General features: G+C 31.0%; 1 protein-coding gene and 1 long non-coding RNA gene across 3 annotated transcripts; both read right to left on the minus strand.

The window, feature by feature from the left end:
* Nucleotides 1–1,079: 1,079 nt before the first annotated feature.
* On the minus strand, nucleotides 1,080–6,472 carry LOC108340131 (uncharacterized). 2 transcript variants are annotated; one of them, XR_008248952.1, is made up of 3 exons: nucleotides 6,059–6,472; nucleotides 2,097–2,135; nucleotides 1,080–1,810 (listed from the first exon to the last, which is right to left on the minus strand). It is a non-coding gene; the product is annotated as an uncharacterized LOC108340131 (long non-coding RNA). The 2 variants fall into 2 exon arrangements; XR_008248951.1 differs by lacking the exon at nucleotides 2,097–2,135.
* A 9,023-nt stretch (nucleotides 6,473–15,495) lies between these two features.
* Nucleotides 15,496–15,983, minus strand: LOC108340019 (uncharacterized). Its single transcript, XM_017577249.2, has one exon. It carries the CDS (start codon nucleotides 15,914–15,916, stop codon nucleotides 15,650–15,652), a length of 267 nt encoding a protein of 88 aa, XP_017432738.1. The 5' UTR covers nucleotides 15,917–15,983; the 3' UTR covers nucleotides 15,496–15,649.
* Between the last annotated feature and the right edge of the window lie 6,650 nt (nucleotides 15,984–22,633).

The following is a 22,633-nucleotide window of genomic DNA, read 5'->3' on the forward strand; positions in this document are numbered from 1 at the left end:
ATTAAACTAAAACTAATTTGAAAAAGGATACTTACACTTCATAAAATTTGCAGTATATCAATACATCAACATGGAACTTTAATTAGAAATCCTAGGAAGATGATAAGGCAATGGGAATTTTAAAAAAATGTTTCTAAGATCAAACTAAAGAAAACATAGAAAAATCACACAGATAATTAATTAAGAGCTAGTCAGAAAAAACTTGATAACTAGGCAAACTAATAAAGGTGCAGTAAAAAAAAAGAAGCTAAATCCGTGAGTCATCTTTGGAGGATGTGGTCAAAAAGCTTGTTAAAAAACTTCACTTATTTCGTTTTGACCCTTTTCTCACAGTAATGATGTTACAATGATCACAGACAAAGAATTTAAGATCCAAGATAATCAAATAAAATATAGATTTATTATGTGTTAAGTCTACGGGTGGACAAAAATCCTTTTTCCCCATCTGATCAACTTTTGCACTGTTTTGATCTATTTAGAATTCATTTCATCAAATCTGTTTTTTGGTGACTAATTGAGTAAGGCAATTTTTGACAGTATGTAAGGCAATTTTTGATTTAGTACAACATATCTATTTAATGCCATTTTCTATGTTAAAAAGGATCAGAGAATTGGAGTTTCATCCAACAATAATAACATTGTAGTTATTAATGGAGAATGCAATTAGAATATATATATATATATATATATATATATATATATATATATATATATATATATAAACCAAGAATATAGATAGAGCTCTCGAATTCCCAATTCGAAGTATGCAAGCTCCAACTTATTACAAACAGACTATACTAAACCTGATTTAGAAGAAAAAAAATGTAGTAGGATTATAAATTGTGTGGTCAAATCATGGATTTGGTAGCAAGATTAGAAGTTGCATGTGAGTAAGATGTTTCTAAACTAAACAATAAATTACATAAACATATTTGCATTGTTCCAAACAGGTTCATAACTAATAAGTGGTTATAAAAAAAAACTTAACAGGACCATTAATGCAAACAGAGCAAATCCAAATATCAGATGATTCATGCACTTGCAATATTTAAAAGCAACCAGAAAAGGCATAAATTAAATTTAAAGTAATCTTCAAAAGCTTTATTCTTGAAATTTTTCACAACTTACAAGAGAATATTGTCTTACAAAACCGGGTTGAGGTATATGGTGTCTAACACATAATTTTGTTGAAACTTTCCTATATAGCCTTCCCAGCTCTACTGCATAAGATGGTGCTCCTGCTTGAAACCAACTGAATGTTCATTTTCTGTTCAACTAATTGTACAAGGAATAAAATGTCAAACATTATTTTCCACATAACCAAAAAAGAACTATTAAGACAAATCAAAGAAAATATCATACTCTATGGATTATGCAGGGATCCTAATCTTCCTAAAATACTTGTCTAATTCAATCCCAAAAGTAACAATAATCGCCCTCTTCAATCTCCCGTTCTTCCTCGGTTCATATCAAAGCCTTAGTCTAACAAACAAAGAGAAGTTGTCTCAAGTGACATAATCATTACTTGAGTACTCTTTTCAACAAAAGTTCAAAATCGTCCACTGTCAAGTTCTCAATCAAGGTTTCATAATTAGTGCCCCCACTTTTGTATTTTTTTCTTTTCCTTTTATCAAGAATGCAACATATGATTGGTACAGGTTGTAGTGCTAACCTACAGTATAGCAATCCAATAGCATTCTTTCAATTTTATTAAAGAAAAAGGCTTCAAAATTACATTTAAAGCTTCATTATCAAAACTTACATGAAACTTTGATCTGTTTGTAGAAGTTCAAATATTCCCCTGAAACACCTAATGGATAGTAGTAGATAGGCAGTTAGATACACTTATACTTGAAATGGACTAAAGAAAATAAGCCACATATATCAAGTAAGGCTGAAAAAGGTAAACAACCTATAGATATTATGATAAAAATATAAGACTCAACTTATTGTAAACAATAAGTCATACTATTAACCAAAGAAAAAAATATTGTTAGTCAAAACACAAGGATAACAATGACAGTAGAAAAAAAAAGTGAATAAATTATGTAAATTTGAAATGAAAACACTTCTAGCTTTAATTTTGAACATCTCACTCTCAACTTATCCCCTCCCGCTGCCTCCAATCTCGAATCCTGGACAAAATAACCATCATTAGTAAAAAAAAATTTACTTCTGAATGAGAAACATGTTTGGAGAAACAAGCTTCGAAACTGAGATAACCTCTTGATACCATTCTCAACTACATACAACTTGTTTTCTTGGAATCCAAAAAGAGTCTTTATCTGCATACTCTAGTTATTGTGGTTGGCTTTTTTTGTCGATTTCAACATGGATTTACAAGTTTCTCACTGATGAGTCAATATTTTGTTCACTTCACTTAGCTTATTGTTCTAAAATTAATCAGGGAACCGTGTTTAAATGTCCGATATTTTTCCGTATTTGCTAATTGTGCTTAATTCGATCGGAAATTCTTATTTTAATTAATTTGAATTATCTGAGCTAATTATTTGCATTAGTAATTGCAGGGAGAATTTTGGAAATATAAATTGGGACATTTGGGAAAAATATTCACACACTGTGTTTGGAAGAAACTGTATTGCAGTGATTTAATCTGTATGTTGATCTCTGATGAAATATTTTTTCTCAAATTTGTAGAAGCAAAATTGGCTTGGCAACATACACCACACGTAGAGCCCATTGGGAATTCCATTTTGCAAAGCTTTACTTTAGTTTATATTTTGTAATGAAGTGTTTTTGTAGTGTCATTGCTGCAACCAGAATTCACACGGCCAACTCATACTAAAAGCCTATTCATTTTGCCAAATGATGAAGAATAATGGAGGGGACCACATTGGAAGGCAACCCACGGTTTTTGATGGAAATTGGCATGCCACATGAATGAAACATTCTCGGCAATTTCACACTAAATGGGAGACAACAAAGTAGAAAAATGGGGGCCACCATTACAAGAGCTTCTCATGGTTTTTTTGTTGAAAGGATGACTTGGCAAAGCTCAACAAAATTAAGGAGTTTTCAGCTGGCCACATTCCACACGGTTTGCAACATTGGCAAGTCAACAAAAGGAAAAAAAGGGGCACACTTACTCTTGGCTGGAACGTTTAGGAAGAGAGAGCAAATTCAGAATTTGGAGAAGCACAACATCACACGGCCAGCAGCAAACACAAGGAGCATTGGTTTGGTCCAAGAAAAATTTGGAAGTCCAGCTGCCACTTGTTGATTGGAAGGGGGGTTGCATGCTTGCTGAAGTCTCTCGGTCCATGGATTCTAGGGAGGAGGAGAGAATGTTTTTCTTGGGAGAGGATGCAGAGGACAATATGGAGACAACACACGGCCAGAAGGAAAAAAGTCTCTCCTCTCAGAATTTTTGGCTCTCAACAGTTCTGAGTGTTCCATCTTTTCATCTTCTTCTTCTATGAGAGAAAAACGTAAGAGTGCATACAACATGGCTGGAGAATGAAGGAAGAAATGGTGCAGGGATGAGAGGCTTGACAGAAGAAAATTTAGAGATGATCCTAAGTAGAAAATTACCACATTCAGAGAGCTGGAAGAAGGAAGCAAACTGATGTTACGTTTGGGAAGGAAGCACACGGCTAAGAGGCAGCAGCTACCACTTGTTTGTTCCTTTTACTTTGAGTATTCTACTTCAAGAGAACTGTACAATATTTCTGATGATGAATGAATTGGATGTTGTTTATTCCTCTTGTTGAATCATGATTGCATCTATCTTATTTGGTTTTCTGCACATTTATACAATCTCTTCTAGCATTCTGTAATTGTGGAAAAAGGGTACACGGTCTTGTGTGTGTGGAACCTTAGATCAAGTTCATTTATTTTGCTTTAGCAGTAGAGTAGTACACTGCCGTCACCTAATCAGTAGAAAAAAAAAAAAAAAAAAGTTGTTTGTTTGGAGAGGAGTTCTCGGTTTCTTTCATTTACAGAAGCAAGGTTTCACTTATTTTAGTTCCTTAGATGATAGAGAAGAGTAGGATGGTATTACTTAAAAGAAATGAACCAAAAAAAAAATTGTCAAATTTGAGAAGAAGCTCTCGGTGTAGAGGAGAAGAGATCCGTGTGAAACCTTGAAGGTGTTGATTTGTTTTTGCTGGTTTTGTTTGTTGGAAGTAAGCATAAGTAGAGAGGAGGAGAAGGAGTTCTTGCGAAGAGGAGAAGATAGTTTTGGTAAGAATAGAATGGTGGTTGAACATAGAAGAAAGGAGTGAATGGTTGGAAGAGAAGCACGGTCCAGCAGCAGATTGAAAGGGGCGTGTGTTAGTTTGTAACAGCAACTCATCTTTCATTTATTTAGTAAGGAGACAAATTGATTTGTTTATGAGTGGAGAATGCAGCTGCAACAAGTCAGCAAGTTTAGGTAGAAAACAAGGTGGTGGAGCCGTGGAGAATTATTTCATGTGTGAAGAAGGAGACAAAAGTTTTGGATGCATTTTTCATTTTTGATGAAGACTAAAGTGAATGAAGGAGTGGCCCACGGCCTCTTATGCATTTTTTTGTTTCTTTTGGAATGGAAATCACAAGGTGGAAGAATTAGTCACGTAGATAGCCATTTTCTTGAATAGTTTTCAAGCTTTTGCAAAAAGTGGACCATGTGTGATTAAAATATTGTAGAAGTTGGAAGTTGATGGAATGAAGAAGAATACAAATTGTTTTGACTTTGCTTTGCCAATAATGATGTCACGGCCAAGAGTGGTTTCCTTCTTTAAAGCATTAGCAATTTTTAATTTCTTTCAGTAGGTGAATTGGTCACAGCTAATAGTAGAGAAGTTTTACTGTCTTTCATTTCTTTTGCTTTAAAATATTTTACATCATATGTTGAAATGATTTTCTGTATTTTTGTTTATTGTATTTTGTTGCTGTCATTTTAATTCTGTTTCCATATTTGAATTTTGTTGTTTTCTGTTTTTACTGTTTACTGTATTTTCGTTTTCTGTATTTTCGTTTTTTTTGTATTTTCTTTTTTCTGTTCCAGATTTGTTTTTATTGTTTCATGTTGCTGTAATTTCGTTTTCACTGTACCAATTTCGTTTTTATTATTTTAATTTCATTTTACTGTCTTGAATTTTATTTTAACGCGTTTTAATTCAGTCGTGTTTTAATTTCATTCGCAACTCAAACTTTCACAAACCCCCCCCTTACGTGTTGACCTGAGACTGAACCACATTTGGTCCTTGTGAGACGACCTAGGAGTCACTTCCTAGCACTGTATTGCATTTTAATTGCACATAAAATTTGATCGGCCGCGACAGCTGTATCACTCACTCTCTCTTCATCAAACACTCGAGCAATTCTTCTCTCTTTTTCTCACTTAGAAACTCAAACACAATAGCTCTGGTACTAATTTGTTAAAAAATGACACGTGAAATAATGATCTGAATTATAACCGTGTGTTCATTGAATTGTAATGGCTATTATATAGCCGTGAACACTTACCAAATAGAAACAGAAAATATGCAACAAAAAAACCAAAACCGGCAACACAAAATCAGAAAACAAAAACTTAAATGTAATTGCAAATATACCCTAAATTTAAGTTTATTCAGATGACATTATTTATAAATTGCAACAAGACAGAATAATATAAGAAACAATTTAAGACACAGTAAGTAAAAGATGGTTTCTACTTGAAAAACTCCATAATCTAGAAGCCAGAGACAAAGCAGACGAATCTGATGCCACTGAATCCAGAAGATAATGCCAATTCCATGAACTCATTTGGGTTCTCTCTTTCCCTCGTGCGGTTTGAGCCATCATCAAGAGGTCAGTTTGGAAAGCAGTCCTCGCAATAACAGTACTATTAGGCAAAGCAGGAACAATCAAATCCACAACAATCACTTTTCCATCACTGGGAAAAGATTATACTTAAAGTATGGCATCAAAAGGAACATCAGTTTCATAACCCCATTATGTGTGGCTTTATTCTTTATACTTATAGGTCTCAAACAACCCTTTTCCAAAAACATGCCCAATCCAAACCATATTTAACAAAGTAATTAACTAAACCTAATATGAATGCACTAACCTTGGAAACCCTCGTAGGAGATGAGAAGATGCAATGGTGGTTATGGAACAATAGCTCGGTCACACAGCGACTACGGTTTAAGCTTTCACGAGTCCAACAATCTTGGCACTGTTTTACCGATTCAGTCGTTGAATCGTCCTTTTCTACCGAACACGCGACCTAAATCGCATTTCTCACTGAACAATCTTCCTATTTTTCACTCCGCTTCGAATCCTTTCCGCTCCTGGAGTATCATCGTGAACCTAGGGTTTTCCAGGCGCGTTTCTCCTCTTTCAAGTTCTCTTGCTAAGGCCCTTCATTGAATCTGGTCATGGTCTCACTATTAACTCGTAGAGGAAGCTTCGAGAAGTCCAAGGAGCGTCTTCTATAAAGAGGGTTCTTCGTTGAGAGAGCAGAGGAAACTAAGACCTGGGGCAAGAGGGTTTCTTAATACAAATACCATATTATTGTTTTTTAATAAAACCTTTTCCAGATCCGTACGTAGTTTTGGTAGGAAAGATTCACTTTTAATTGAGCCCATTACATAAACTTCAGTCCTTAGAAATTTTTCCCGCCACAACGCACAACGCGCCTTACTTTGGATATTAGATACGAATTATAGATAGATAAAATCTATATATAATTTATTTTTTATATCAGTATATAAAATCCGTATATAATATTTATATTACATACGGATTAGAATCCGTATATAAATATGGGTAGATAATTTCAATTTTTCTTGTAGTGAAAAAATTTACTATTCATTAATATTTTAATATTATTTATTATTTTAATATTATTTAAAAATAATATTTCAATCATTTTCTCACCAAATCTGATCCTAATTTCTACCTACTACTTTCTTCCATGCTAAGGAATCTTAATGCTGAAAATTTATTTTTACTATTTACTTTTTCCTATTTACTATTCACTTTTTACTATTTACTATTCACTTTTTACTATTCACTATTCATTTTTTACTATTCGATTTTCTTAAAAAAAAAAACAAAATACTAAATAAGTTATCAAAAATTTTAACCTCTCCTTCTAAAATTACTATAATTTTATATTCAAAATATATATTTTTCTATCCATTAAAATTATTATTACTAATAAAATGCTAAAATTTACTATTATAAATATTTTTTTTTTCATGGGTCTTACATTCTCCCCAACAACAAAAATTTTCGTCCTCAAAAATTCGAAAATTCGACATAAAAATAAAGTTATGATTATTTCACCTTATCTTCTAGTTTCCTTGTAAACTCATTTACTCTACTTATTTTGTGCATAAAATTTCTAGCATCTCAAATTGAAATGTACTCACAAAAAATTTAAAATCATAAACCTTCAAAACACTCTTACTTGTCACTTCTAGCCTCGTCAAAACCACCATTAAACATACCCCACTAGTCTCAAAATAATCCATTAATGTTTTAAAAGAACTCATTACTCATAAACTATTAATCACAAAATTCCAGAAAACTTTTCATTCCTACTATAACCAGAAAGTGATTCTCCTTATAGATCCCTATTTAAGACTTTCATGACCCTATAAAACTCTAAGAATCATTCTTTTTCCGTAACAACCTTCCATTATATTTTCTCAACACAATTTCTACTCCTAGAAATCGTACACCTCTAAAAGCCACTTATGTTTACCAAAATTATACTAGATTGTTCCACCTTACCCTCTACTTCTATTCTCCGTAAAATTTATAATTACTCTGATGATTACACGGAGTCCAAAACACTATTACTAAACAATTCATCCTTTATGTTTTTCTTTTCTACACCCATTTAACAAGAACTTGTCCAAAAATAATACCTATATTGAGTATGCTTTATAACATCCATAGAAACCCTTCCATACTTAAGATCATGCATCATTTCCTTCACTCGTCCTTGATGAACTTATCTGACTCTCGGTAATATTGCCTTCACCCTTAACCACACTTAATGTTCAACAATCAACTCACAATTCTTGAAGACCATAAACTTCTAAAAACATATTGGAACATGACCAAACCATCCTTTCGATCATACCCTTAGACTATAATATCTATCATTCACTTGCATTGGTCAGATATCCGTAAAATATTGATCCTCATCCTTTATTTAACCCACACTAAATGTTAAACCACTATTTTCTTCACCTGATAAACATTTCTGAAATACTTAACAAAACTAGAATAATCAAACTTCTTTCAAGATTATACTCCAAATTATCTCAACCTTCATGTAATTATTTTCCTAGCAACCATTACTAGCCTAAGTTAAAACATTCTCCAAGAATTAACTTATAAACTCTAAATCTTAGGAATATAAACCTTGTCCTCAAAATACCTTCCCACATCCTAACCTAACATGAATCCACAAACTTAACGTTGTCTCTAACCCAGTACCTAACAATTGTGTATCTCTGATAAGACTCAACAGATCACTCAATCAACAATGTTATAAATTCTGAAACCACTTATTTTAATCTCAATAAGGCCGAATTTAAAACTAACTAGATTCCTTATCAGTACTGCACCCACTCATTTAAATAAACCACTTATGGCACATAAGTTAAATGATCTAGAGAGATTATCAAGGCAATCAACCACAACCAACCTCAATTATAACGTGCTTCCCTAGATCAAAACCATATCCCCAGGATATCTAGTGTTAACTAAATCTAAAATTTTTTATCTTATGCGAACTAAAAGTAAGTATCAACAAGTTCACTCACACACATCACTCGATAGAGATCAAGGTGCGACATATAAATCTTTACCCATCCTTTACATCACCATTGAGGTTTGAATACTACCATATAACTATGCCTGATGAAATTGCTCCAATCACAACCTACAACTTCTTAATTATTCCAAATTCCCTAATCACATTAGTATTGCAACTCTCCTTTTTATCTATTTCCAAACTCTTCTTCTTCCTTGTCTTGCCATGTTCATAATATTAATTCAACCTACACTGCCTCTACTAACTTTAATATTCCAAAATCAATAAGATTTTCAACCATAAATCATGACTCTTCAATCCTCTCATAAAAATACCAAAACTTTGCATAAGCTGAAAGCCAAAATTTTCGTACCTGGATTTTCTCTACCACTCATCATACCAAAATCACATACTCTCAAATTTTATCTCTAATACATTTACTGGAAAAATCTAACCATCTCTTTTTGATCATCCATTTAGCTTAGAATCCATTTAATACTTCATTCTTCTCTAAAGACCTCGTGTTCTCTTAACTTACAAATTTCTCCTCCTATTAAACTTTCTCTCAATCCTCTTTATGCCTTATACCATTTCTCTTCTACTCTTCTTCGTCTAATATTTGATTTATCCTTAATCTACTTCAGTATTCCTATCCCTTTTTATTTTAAACTTTATCTTCAAATCTTCCACCATTTTTTTTTTCAGATTCCAACCATCACTGATACATCAATCCATGTTACCAATCTCACACAATGCCACTCCGTTTCTCATCAACACTTCCCTCTCTTCTGACTTCTAACATTACTGATATACTAAACCAAACTGATTTCTCAAACCTTGCTACATTCATGCTTATCCAAAGCTTCTCTTATTCTAGCCTTTGAACTTAACTCCTTTTTGTGAAACGTAAGATATCTAATCTCCTGATTTTGTCCTGCAAACATCTTAAAACATAACTTCTAAACACCAACATCTTCACTTATCCTTTGAAACTCAAATTCTAGTATTATATCTCCCTATGAAGGCTTTAACTAATTCTAATATCTTTCATAAACCTTGAGAATTAAGAAAGGAAAATCATCTCTCGTAAAAGTCATGAGTAGTTAGACACAATAATCTACTATCTAGACTTGGAGAAAATGGTAAGTATACCATTTAGACTCAATTCTTCATAGAGAAGACACGACAGACCCACGACAGACCCACGACACAAAGGTCATCCTAAGGACGAACTGCTCTGATACCATTAATGTAACATCCCAAATTCTCACATTAATGTAACATCCCAACTTTTCACATTAATGTAACATCCCAAATTTTCACACTTGATAATTAACATTACATTTACGGTAACATTCCGTAATCTCACCCTTTAAAATTTCCTAGTTGATATAAGTCTATACATGTAAAAAGATTCTAATTATAGTTCTTCTACTCCTCCCTTTCCTTGGTACTATGTGAGGCGACATTCCTTCATCTGCTCCCGTATAACGAATTATACGATCATCGCACATACCCAAACACAAAACACAAACAAGTAGGGTGAGCTAACATGCAACAAATCATTTATAAGACATGCATAATTACTTCGATACAAACATCATATAATAATTATGTCAAACACCCTCATACCATCGTACCACAATTCCTATTAGACACTCGTCCCACAATACCCAATAAATACCATAATACTCAATAGACATTCATTCCATAATACCCAATAAACACTCATCCCACAATACCCAATAAACACTCATTCCACAATACCCAATAAACACTCATCCCACAATACTTAACACTCATTCCACAATACCCAATAGGCACTTATCCCCACGATATTCAATAGGAACTAATCCCAACGATATTCAATAGGTACTTATCCCAACGATATGTTGATGAGCGATACAACGGAAGGTTTTTCACTTGTGATGTCATTCTTAGTCCCCTCACTATGTCCAAAACCGGCACATAGACCAGGACATTCTGCCCTCCATACCATTCATAAGGTTAGTCCCCTCACTATGTCCTAAACCGGCACATAGACCAGGACATTCTGCCCTCCATACCATTCACAAGGTTAGTCCCCTCACTATGTCCTAAACCGGCACATAGACCAGGACCTCCTGCCCCTCTCACCACATAATTCATCATTCTCTACTTGAGACTGAATGATTATTAGAGTATCAGGATAACCTCCAACTTCATGACCCTCAACATCAACATATACGCACATACCATGTCATTACAGAATCTCTCCACGAAACTCATACAATGCTCACATTCCTTAACTCATATTATACCATTACGAAATCTACCCATAATCCTCATACACATACCATGACATTACAAAATCTCTCCGCGAGACTCATACCATACTCACATTCCTCGACTCATATTATACCCTTACGACATTTCCCCGTAATACTCATACATGTTCAGATGCATAAATTCAAATCAAATAAACTTCAATCATTTCAGAAATCATACAAACTGAATATATTCCTACAAGATATATTACATGATAATTTAACAGTACATAATCTGTACACAAGATTTAAGTTAAAAACCTGTCGAGTAGACTTCCAGGAAAGAGAGGTGCGTCACAATGGACAACTTAAGTACCAAGTCTTTCCTTAGCCAAAGTGTTCCTCAACTAGTTTTTAACAAATTTCTTATTAACAGATTCAAAACAACAGCATATAATATTTACACCGAATATCAATATAGATAAACATACAGTAAGCATTAACAATATTCATACATAATTTCAAGACATGAATAATAATAAAACAGTACTAAATCATAATATAAAAGCTTAGAAAAGTTAGCTCCCCTACCTCTATTCCAGATTCCTCTTGATCTGAATTTATTTCCCCGAAACCCTTCAGAACCTCTACTCTTCTTGCAACTAAAAATTTCTCCCTAGCTCTTTCTTCTCTATTTCTCAAGCTCTCACTTGATTCCTCTTTTCTTGGTGCAAAATACCCTTCCCTCCCATGGCTATTTATAGTTAAAAAAATTTACTATTCATTAATATTTTAATATTATTTATTATTTTAATATTATTTAAAAATAATATTTCAATCATTTTCTCACCAAATCTGATCCTAATTTCTACCTACTACTTTCTTCCATGCTAAGGAATCTTAATGCTGAAAATTTATTTTTACTATTTACTTTTTACTATTTACTATTCACTTTTTACTATTTACTATTCACTTTTTACTATTCACTATTCATTTTTTACTATTCGATTTTCTTAAAAAAAAACAAAATACTAAATAAGTTATCAAAAATTTTAACCTCTCCTTCTAAAATTACTATAATTTTATATTCAAAATATATATTTTTCTATCCATTAAAATTATTATTACTAATAAAATGCTAAAATTTACTATTATAAATATTTTTTTTTTCATGGGTCTTACAATATTAATGATGGAAAAATTGTTATATATTCCAAAAAAAGGAGGGCACACACAATCTTGTTAAGTTAATAAAGTTTTAAGATGTAAGGATGTGAATTTTCTTTTTATTTTGAATTTTAATAAAGTGGTGACAATTTAATTTTAAAATTAATAATTTGTTTAGTTATTAAACTTAGGAAAGTGAAAATTTTGAGGTCTTTCAAAATTCAAATCCAAATTATAAAGAAATGAAAATAAAGATATAACTTGAATTGTGAATGAATTCACAAATAACTAACATATAATTTGAATAGTCTCTCTTATTGAATATTGAGAAGATCTTTCTAATGCAAAATACATTTTTCAAAAATACTTTCTTGAAACTTTATTGCAATAATGTTAATTGGTCATTGTTGTTTTTACAATCAAATTAAAAAATAGACGTTTAATACAAGACTAGATCATCCAAATAAGGAGTAAATGTCTAATGCAAGAGAAAGACATCCAATATGAAATCCAAAAGTGTATATTGCACAAGAAATCAATAGCAAGTAAATACTCTCTCAAAAAATTCAATTGTAATCTTAGTAATTAAGATTCTAAGAGTGTCTGCATGAGAAAAAAAAAATAAGAGAAAACAATAAAGTAAAATGAGACATTTTATTGATATAGATAATGCTTAAAAGAGTGAGAATAAAACAATTTAAAGGCAGATTAATTCTATAGTTCATTCATTGTTAAATTTTTTTTATTTGGTATCATATAATTATCATTCATCCAAATTCTAAATTTTAAATAATATCAAATTAATTAATAAATTAATTGAATATCTCTCATGTCTCCAAACATTTACTATTGATATATATATTCTTTTACCTCTCAAATTAAGCAAACAAGAGATTGCTAGAATTAAGCAAACTAAGAAGAAGTTCAATTAAAAAATAAGGTTGAATTTTCAACAAGCATTCTAAAACAACTTTAAGAGAAGATAATGAAATTCAAAAAAGACAAATGATCTAAGCAGATTTATGATTAACTCATTAGATATCTCTCATGTCTCCAAGCATTTATGTTCAAGATTTATACTATTTTACAAACAAGGAATTGTTAAAATTAAGCAAACAAACAAAAATTTCAATAAAAGTTAAAAATTGAATTATTAGCATGCTTTAAAAATTAGTTCTATTAGCATAAATCAAAATTTTAAAAAGCACACCATGTTTATAAAATTATACAATTGAACATGTTTAGCACAAAATCTCATAACTCACTGCGAACTCACTAGATAATCAACCCAAAATGGTTTATACTTTCATGTAGAAAACAAGAGGAAAAAGTATAAAAGATAAAATAGATAAAAAAAATCTAGTTTGTGATTAAGCATATAACAAATAGACATGAATGGTATGTAATGATGATGATCCTTTTCAGCTCTAAACTCTTTATGTGTCTCTTGAAGAATAATCTTTGTGGCTCTAAATCAGTAAACACTTGATTTTACAAAGCCTATATTATCATGTATATATCTTTATCTTTTTTTTTGCATAAGACGCTCTATAAATTAGGTTTTGATAATTACTTTAAAATGTATTTACTTCTTCGTTTAAATAAATAAATCAAACAATATCCTAAATCACAATTTCTACATAAACTAGTTCAATTCAAATAAGCAAATTAAATCTTTATTGGCATGTTCATAGATCAACTATATCATCTATCACAACTTAACATATTACACACTCTAACGAGAGACTCAATCGATAAAACAAATGTTAGAACTTGTAAAAAACATGTCTACAATCAAACACAAAAGTCAATTATCATAAAAAGTTCAACACATTAATGACCATCTAATCGTCTAATGAAATTTAACAAACCAAGTCTTCTAGTGAGATTTTTCTCGTTCGATCATTTAGCATCTGTCAAAGCTTAAAAGCTATCTTTTACCACTTTCACTTAAATCTTGAATAATACCAATTAAACAAATTTAAATTAAAAGAATGACTTTAGTTTTAAATACACTCCAAGAAAACTAAAATTAAATTGGATATTCTATTAGAAGTGGACTTTAAGCCTAACTCAATCCCACAAAATCGGCTTGTAAGGTGAGGTTTGCACCTCACTTATATATATATATATATATATATATATATATATATATATATATATATATATTATAATTTGGCCTTATCTTTAGTCGATGTGAGACTTCCAACACACCCCCTTCACGCCGAGGTATAGACATCTCGTGCATGATAGTAGAAATTGGATGGTCCAATAACGACCTGATAGCGGATGGAATAGAAGAATAGAATGCTCACAAATCTACTTCTAATATGGTATTAGAGCCATGGTTAGAGCCTATCCTAGCGAGTTCTATGTGAGCATTCTATTCTTCTATTCCACCCGCTATCAGGCCGTTATTGGACCACCCAATTTCTACTATCATGCACGAGATGTCTATACCTCGGTGTAAAAGGGATGTGTTAGAAGTCCCACATCGACTAGAGATAAGACCAAATTATAATATATAAGTGGGATGCAAACCTCACCTTACAAGCTGATTTTGTGGGGTTGACTTAGACCTAAAGTCCACTTCTAACATATTCTAAATATGAGAAAAAAAAATTGTAATAACGACTCTGTAACTTTGAAAATTTTGTATGGATTATTTCTGAACCCAACTTAAAAATACGTAATTGATTATGTACTAAATCTAATCCATTAATTTGTTGATAATATTTTTCCTACTTAAAGATCACTTTCGAAGACAATTCAACCTTTACAAATTGTATACTACTCTTATAAACCATATTGAAAAGAACCTTGAACATATGTAGTAATCATCAGAAATTGCACATCATTTGGATTTATCTTTATATTAGGGGTACTGCCAATATACATTATAAATGCAGTCAGTTTGTATTTCTAACTTGATGGTAATTGAATACGTACGTTTTCTCTGATCATTTCATACTTCATGAGAAAAACTCCCGAAGAAGAAAAAAGTATGAATCTGAACTAGAAACATAAAGCCAAAAAACTTGTAAAATTTCCTCTGCTTGAATATAAGAGGATATTATTAATTTCAACCTGTTTACAGCTAAACCTAAATCACATAATTAATTCTAATAAAGCCTAAAAAATGCAGTTACCATTCTTCTACAAAACTGACCAATCGGCTACAAAGATGTTCCAATTGTAACAACAACATATTTTCTATCCTAGCTATGAACTGTGTTAATCATTGTTCCTAGCCATTCTGAAAGTCAGATTAGGCATATGGAAGTGGAAATAAAAGCACACTGAGGAACACAGATAAAATTTGGCAATTGTCAGCCCTGTGATAATCAAAGTCTACAAAATGATCGTCACAGCAATTAATGTTTCAGTACTATTACTATACAATATGGTCACAGAAACCTCAATCCTTGAATCGGAAGAAAAAAAACAGACTTTCTTATCGGTCTTATGCTACCTAATTGGGACCCCAACAACTTATGTACATGACTTTCCTGAATGACTCTTCTGATTGTTTTGCGTTCTGCTTTTTCAATCTGGTGGAGAGCATGGTAGAAGAAGTGGAAGAAAGCTTCCCAGCCTGAGAGAATGAACCAAGATGGATTTTGAGATGCTGTTGAGCAGATCTCAAAGCATGGTTCCACCTACAGATACCTTGATCTTTGAAGGCCTCCACGACTCCAACACTAGCTGCCACACTCCATGCTCTAATTGTTGAACTCATCTTGTGATGATGATCTTGTGATTCTTCTTAGACTATGATTGGTTTTTTGTTGAACGAATGAGGATATGAAAGGACGGTGATGTTTATATACTGAGAAAGAAGCACATGGGAATACCAAAGTTGCAAACCAGGGGAAGTAAACACAGTGGGCTATGACTCATGTATCCTGGATTATAGGGAACACGTGTATTTGCCAAACGAAGTTGATGTGACACGTTGACGAAAAACCCAAGATAAGTTCCAGCATGCTAGCTGTTGTTTCTATCAATATTTAATGTTCACCTTAAATAAAACTATGTCACGCCTTTCCTACTAATAATTTAAGTTTTGTCCGTGTTTTAAATTTTTCTATTAGAGATTCTTCTATACCTATTATTTGCTCAAAACAAACATAGACATACGAAAGAATAAAATAAACATATGATAAGCTAACATGTTAAGAGTTTTCATAAACAATTAAATCATCTTGATATACACAAGGTAAGATGGCTAGAAAAGAAAAATAGCATAAAAATACCTAATAACATATTAAATTTTATCAGATAGCTTTTACAAATTCATACATGAAATCAAAATCTTCTAGACCCAACTTATCCAAATGGGTGCCATTGAATAAGACTATGAAATCCATGCACTTGTAGTGACAAAAAAACATTACTGAGTTGACATACACAAAAATAGTTTCTTTTATGCTTATAAGAATCCTAGGGTCGTCTTTATGACAAGACCTCCCACCACTCTCACCACCTAATCATTCTTCTCTACATGAGTATGAATGATTAGTAGAGTTTAGGATGGCTACACAAAATGAAATAGTCCTTACCTCATTGTATACCCTTGTGAAACACATTCAACGGGATTCCCTCCCTAAAAATGTCTTATAATTCATCCATTCATACTAGTATTTCACTTTAAAAACTAGATACAACATTTACCACACATGTTTACAACAATATTATCGCTCAATAAAACAACATAATAGTCTTAAATATATAAAAAATCCATGAAAAATTTCCAAAGTAGAAGACAAATCCAACATACAAACTCAAATTTAGAGACGACGCTTAGCGCTAAACCTTTCGCAAAAGATAATACTCAACGAGAATCTTGTGGAACTAAAATGCATCTACATGTGCATAATAAAAACAATTTTAATATTATAAAAGATTTAAAAAGTAGCGTCATACAATATAGATTATATTTTTTAATTATATTGGAATCTATCTATCATTATTTTTCAAAAGAAAATTTCAAAATATTAGAAAAAATCAATTTAACACCCATATATATATAATATAAATTAAATTAATTAATTACGTAAAAAAATAAAATAAAAAATAATTAAAAATGTTCTTACCTCAATATACACCCTAGTAAAAGACATTTAAGGAGATTTCCTCCTTAAAAATGCCCTATAATTCATTCATTGGTACCAATATTTTACTCTAAAAACTAGATACAACATTTACTAACCATATTTACAACAATATTATTAACAATATTATTGCTCAATAAAACAAGCGTAAAAGTCTTAAACATATAAAATCCATGGAAAATTTATCTTAAACGTAATCAATAAATAAATTAATTGATTACGTAAGAAAATTAAAAAAAAATAATTATAAATGTTATCTGCAAGGGTCATATAAACATAATTTTTTTATACTTTACTTTACTGATGTCGAGGAGTAATAAAATGCTGATTTAGAAAAGAAAGAAAATAAAATAATATGGGATAGAAGAAAAAATCTTAATTTTAAAATCTAACAGCAACCTAAAATATATAAAAAAAAATGAAACATCACGGGATATCTCATCATTAAGCACTCTTATTGGTTGTGACATAGGTGCATCCTGTTTGGTTGTGACATCGGTGCATCTGTTTGGTTGTGACATTGGTGCATTGTTGCATCCTATTGGTTGTGAGATCGGTGCATTGTTTTATAATTATGTAAACCTGTTACCAAGAATAATAAAATTCTGTATGATAACAATTCTTCAAAAGAAGAAGCAAGAAAGCTGAAGCAATTAACAGAGCAACATCTCTGCGATGTCCCATGAAGACATTATCTCGTCACAGGTTCTTTATTCTTTACCATTCAACTCACTCTCAACTCAGTGCTGAACTTGGTCCCTGCTTGCTCATCTCAGGAGGTTCATATTTGTGCCTAATGGTGGTGGCAATCCTTTCAACTTGGTTCTAATGGTATTTGTTTTCTCTGTAAACCATATTTTTGTTTCTCTTTTCTCAACATATGAATTGGATCAGAGCATACCTAGGATGAGTATGGAAGAAGTAATTTATTTTGAATGGTTTGCTTTGAATGTGAATTCTTCTTTGAGGTTCCCTCCAAAAGTATTGGCTCCTTTTCATTGTCCTCCTCTTGCCTCTTATTTTCTTCCTGTTACTCCAATTCATCCTCTTCTTTTAACTCGCTGACAGGCTCCTCTTTTGAATCTTCTGGCAAGTGGTTTGAGTAATACTCTTCCCGTATTCTATTGATTAGCTTTGTTGTTGTTGCTTTTTCTCTTGGAAACAACAGCACCCACTGCTGCTCTAGGATTTAAATTAGGCTCGCTCCGTGCCAAAACTTTCTTCTTCTTCACAAACCATTTGGTACGGTGCCGCTCTTCCATTTTGTTTGTAAGACCAGTCACAAATGGAGAAATTGGCATTCCATCAGCAGCCTGTGCTTCTGAACTAGTGGAAGAAGATTGGCCAGCCTCAGTTTCAAGATGGAACTCACTTCCCTCATCTGAAGTCATTACACCTGAACCAAAGATTGCAACATCGTTGTCTGAACAAGCTTTCATAAGAACAAGTTCCAAGGAAACCAATCTTGCATCTGAATTGTATAAAGACCACTTATGAAACATGCTTCCAGGAAGATCTTCAGTATCATACACGTCATAGTCATTATCAAAAACTATAAACTCATCTGTTTCTTGAAGGGAGGTTGTGTAAAAAGCAGGGAGAGGATAATCATTGGCAATTTCATCTTCATTAATTTTGATATAGAATTTGTTTGATACAGAGGCTGATCTGTTGTTTTTCTTCTGCTTCATAGATTTCCAATACTCTTCTTCCTGCAAGAGTCGTGCTAACTTTGCATCTTCATCTTCATCATTTGGAGAATCTACAAAATCCATCTGATTCTTGTTTTCTTCATCTCCAGTTCCTGAGTCAATCCTTAAACTGCCATTTGAGGGCATTACTTGCATATGTGCATGGTTTGCCTGCTTCTTAGCCTCATAGCCTCATCTCTAAGAGCAATAAGAGCAGCTATATCTCAAACATCATGTCTTTTGATTTGGATGTCTTGTCCAATCCAACGAGTTGCTTATAAATGAACTCACTCTGAGAAATAACAAAATCCTTTATAGATGCAGTTCCAGAAAAGGATCTGCTACCACTCATAGACCGTGCCATGCATGTTTTAATTTTCAAAATCCTCATAGATGTAATTTGCATGTTTTAATTTTCTCCATGGATTAAATGGTGAGATTTGTCAATATATCATCTTCTTGTAAAAGTTGATGCAGATCTTCTTGTTATATTTCATATTCATGTAGAAAGTTATTCCAGATAGCTTTTGTTCTTCCTTGTTAGACTGCTTGTGTTTTAGGGATACCCTTTAGTATTTTTCTCCTTGTATGTGTTATATTTTATAATTTTAAATTAAATATATTCATCTTATTTTAATAAAATTTTATTAGAAAGTAAATCCTATATGAAAACAGACTGACTGTTGGATGCTTCATAATACTTTTTGATGAAAACAAATTAAATATCCTAGATAACATGCTGTCTTTCTCTTATAAAATGTTAGATAATATAAATTTTTTAATTAACCTTTTTAATTGATTTAACAAGTTACAAAGCATATATGTTTAAACCAGAAAATATGTGATTTAACTCTATTTTTACTTCAAAACTTAACTTACTATAAATGTGATCTCGAATGTACGAGAAAAGACTCTTTAAGTCTTATTAGTTGTTTAATATTTTTCTTTATTTTTAGAATTTTATTTTATATTATTAAATATAATGTTACATGATATGAGATCTAAATAATAAAATTTATAAGTAAATAAAATTAAAATATTTAATTTAGAAGACAACTCTTATATAAGATATTACTACAAAAATAGAAATAGTACGTACTTTAAGATATAACAATTCAATAAAGGAAATGATATTTGTTTTAGTTTTTTCTATTATAATAGTTTGCTGTTTGTGAGAAAAGTGTATGAACAATTACTTTGATTATTTTTTTCTTATATAATAAAGCAATTTAAATTAAATTATATTTACGCGATAATTAAATTGAATTTAGACCTTTGTAATGTTTTGGTATTATTTTTTTCAAAAAATTATAAAATAGTTATATTCTAAAGTAATTAAAAATATATAATCTATAAGACATTAAGATTTAAATAGTCTATTTTCATACATTCAAGATGACATTTACACTACCTCTGATAATAACATTAGAAGTAACAATAGAGTTAAATCACATATCTTCTATTTTAAAAATATGCTTTGTAAGCTTGTAAGTTGTTAAATCAATTAAAAAGCTTAAAAAAATTATAGTATCTAACTTTTTTAAGACAAAAACATGTTATCTAGGATATTTAATTTGTTTTCATCAAAAAGTATTAAGCAGCATCCAACTAAGATTTACTTTCTGATAAAATTTTATTAAAATAAAATGAATATATTTAATTTTCTCATTGATTGAAAAGCAAAGAGACAAACAAAAATGATTTTTAACAAAAACAATATTTATTGAAAAGCTAAACCTGTTACTTTAGAGAAGACCGTGCTTCCGGATAGAAGATATTACAAAGACTTTGTTTCTTTTGCTGTACTTTGTTTCTTCTTTTTAAATAAAACTTGTCTTTCAACTTATTATTTTTTCATAATAACTTTTTAAAGATATAATAAAAGTAACGTAAATAGATAAATATGAACGCGTTTAGTCATTTATTGTTTTAAACTGACACGGACAAATTGTCTTGAAAGAAGTTGTGTCCATTTGTATTTATTTCACATTCTTTCGTTACTAACAAGTTCCTATTTTCTTCAGTATTTTTAAAATTTTAGTAAAATAATGTCTTATAGATTATATATTTTTAATTACTTTATAATATAACTATTTTACAATTTTTTTGAAAAAAATAATCCCAAAACATTACAAAGGTCTAAATTCAATTTAATTCCCACATAAATATAATTTAATTTAAATTGCTTTATTATATAAGAAAAAAGTAATAAAAGGTCATTATTCATACACTTTTCCATCAACGGCAAACTATTAGAATATAAAAAACTAAAACAAATATCATTTCCTTCTGTATCAAGAATACTTTAATTAAAAAAAAATTATTGATTTGTTATATCTTAACATACGCACTATTTCTATTTTTTAGTAATATCTTATATAAGAGTTTCCTTCTAAATTAAATATTTTAATTTTATTTACTTATAAATTTTATTATTCAGGTCTCATATCATTCATGTAACATTACATTTAATAATATAAAATAAAAAGAAAATTCAAAAAATAAAGAAAGACATGAAACAACTAATAAGACTTAAATTCTCATTCAAGATGACATTTACACTAACTTATGATAATAACATTCAAGTTTTGAAGTAACAATAGAGTTAAATCACATACATATCTTCTAGTTTATACATATGCTTTGTAACTTGTTAAATCAATTAAAAAGCTTAAAGAATTTAAAGAATTGAGTTAAGGACTATTTCATTTTATGTACCTATTCTGAACTTTTTTAATCATTCATATTCATGTAAAGAAGAATGATTAGGTGGTGAGAATGGTAGGAGATTCTGTCACAAAAACGACTCTAGAATTCTTATAAGCATGAGAGAGACTATCCTTGTGTATGTCAACTCGGTAGAGCATTGTTTTTTTGTCACTACAAGTGCATGGATTTCATTAGTTTGACTCAATCGCACCCATTTAGATAAGTTGGGTCTAGAAGAGTTTGATTTCATGTATGACTCTGTGAAAGCTATGTGATGAAATTTAACATGTTATTAGGTGTTTTTATGCTATTTTTTTTCTAGCCAGCTTACCTTGTGTATATCTAGATGATTTAATTGTTTATGAAAACTCTTTAGCATATTAACTTATCCTATTGTTTCTTTTGTTCTTTCGTATGTCTATGTTTGTTTCTTTTGTGATGATCACCTTATTGGTGTGAGTAGATGAATGATAGGTATTGAAGCATCTTTGGTGGAAGACAATGTTGCAACACAACTTTCTTTTTTGTCGTTGATGAGTGCATATTTATATCCATATTTATGCTTTAAAATTAAAATTTTTGATGAGATTAGATTTATTGGGTTTGGAAATTAAAGAGACAAAAAAAGTGAGTTTTAGTGCATAAATTATTCTTGGATGTTCTAATGTTTATTTGTGCAACTGAAATTAAAGTTCTATCCATAAAAGTCCAAGATAAAAAATGGGTCTCACCCATAAGTTTTAACTAAATATACCCATAGGGGTGTTTCACCCTACACCTCTAAGTCTTTCACTCTACACCTCCAAATATTTTCATAATGCCAACATTACCCTTACTTAAAACGATATTAATATTTAAAACAATTAAATGGTCAAATCTGTCAGTTTTTATTCTTCAGGCCTGCCCACTTGAAACTCACTGTCTCACTTTCTATCTTTCTCT

Source organism: Vigna angularis, chromosome 5 (assembly GCF_016808095.1).
Source record: "Vigna angularis cultivar LongXiaoDou No.4 chromosome 5, ASM1680809v1, whole genome shotgun sequence".
NCBI classification, from domain to species: domain Eukaryota; kingdom Viridiplantae; phylum Streptophyta; class Magnoliopsida; order Fabales; family Fabaceae; genus Vigna; species Vigna angularis.

Excerpts from the sequence above, each read along its gene's own strand:
- LOC108340019 (XM_017577249.2), bottom strand. The coding sequence starts at position 15,916 with ATGAGTTCAACAATTAGAGCATGGAGTGTGGCAGCTAGTGTTGGAGTC.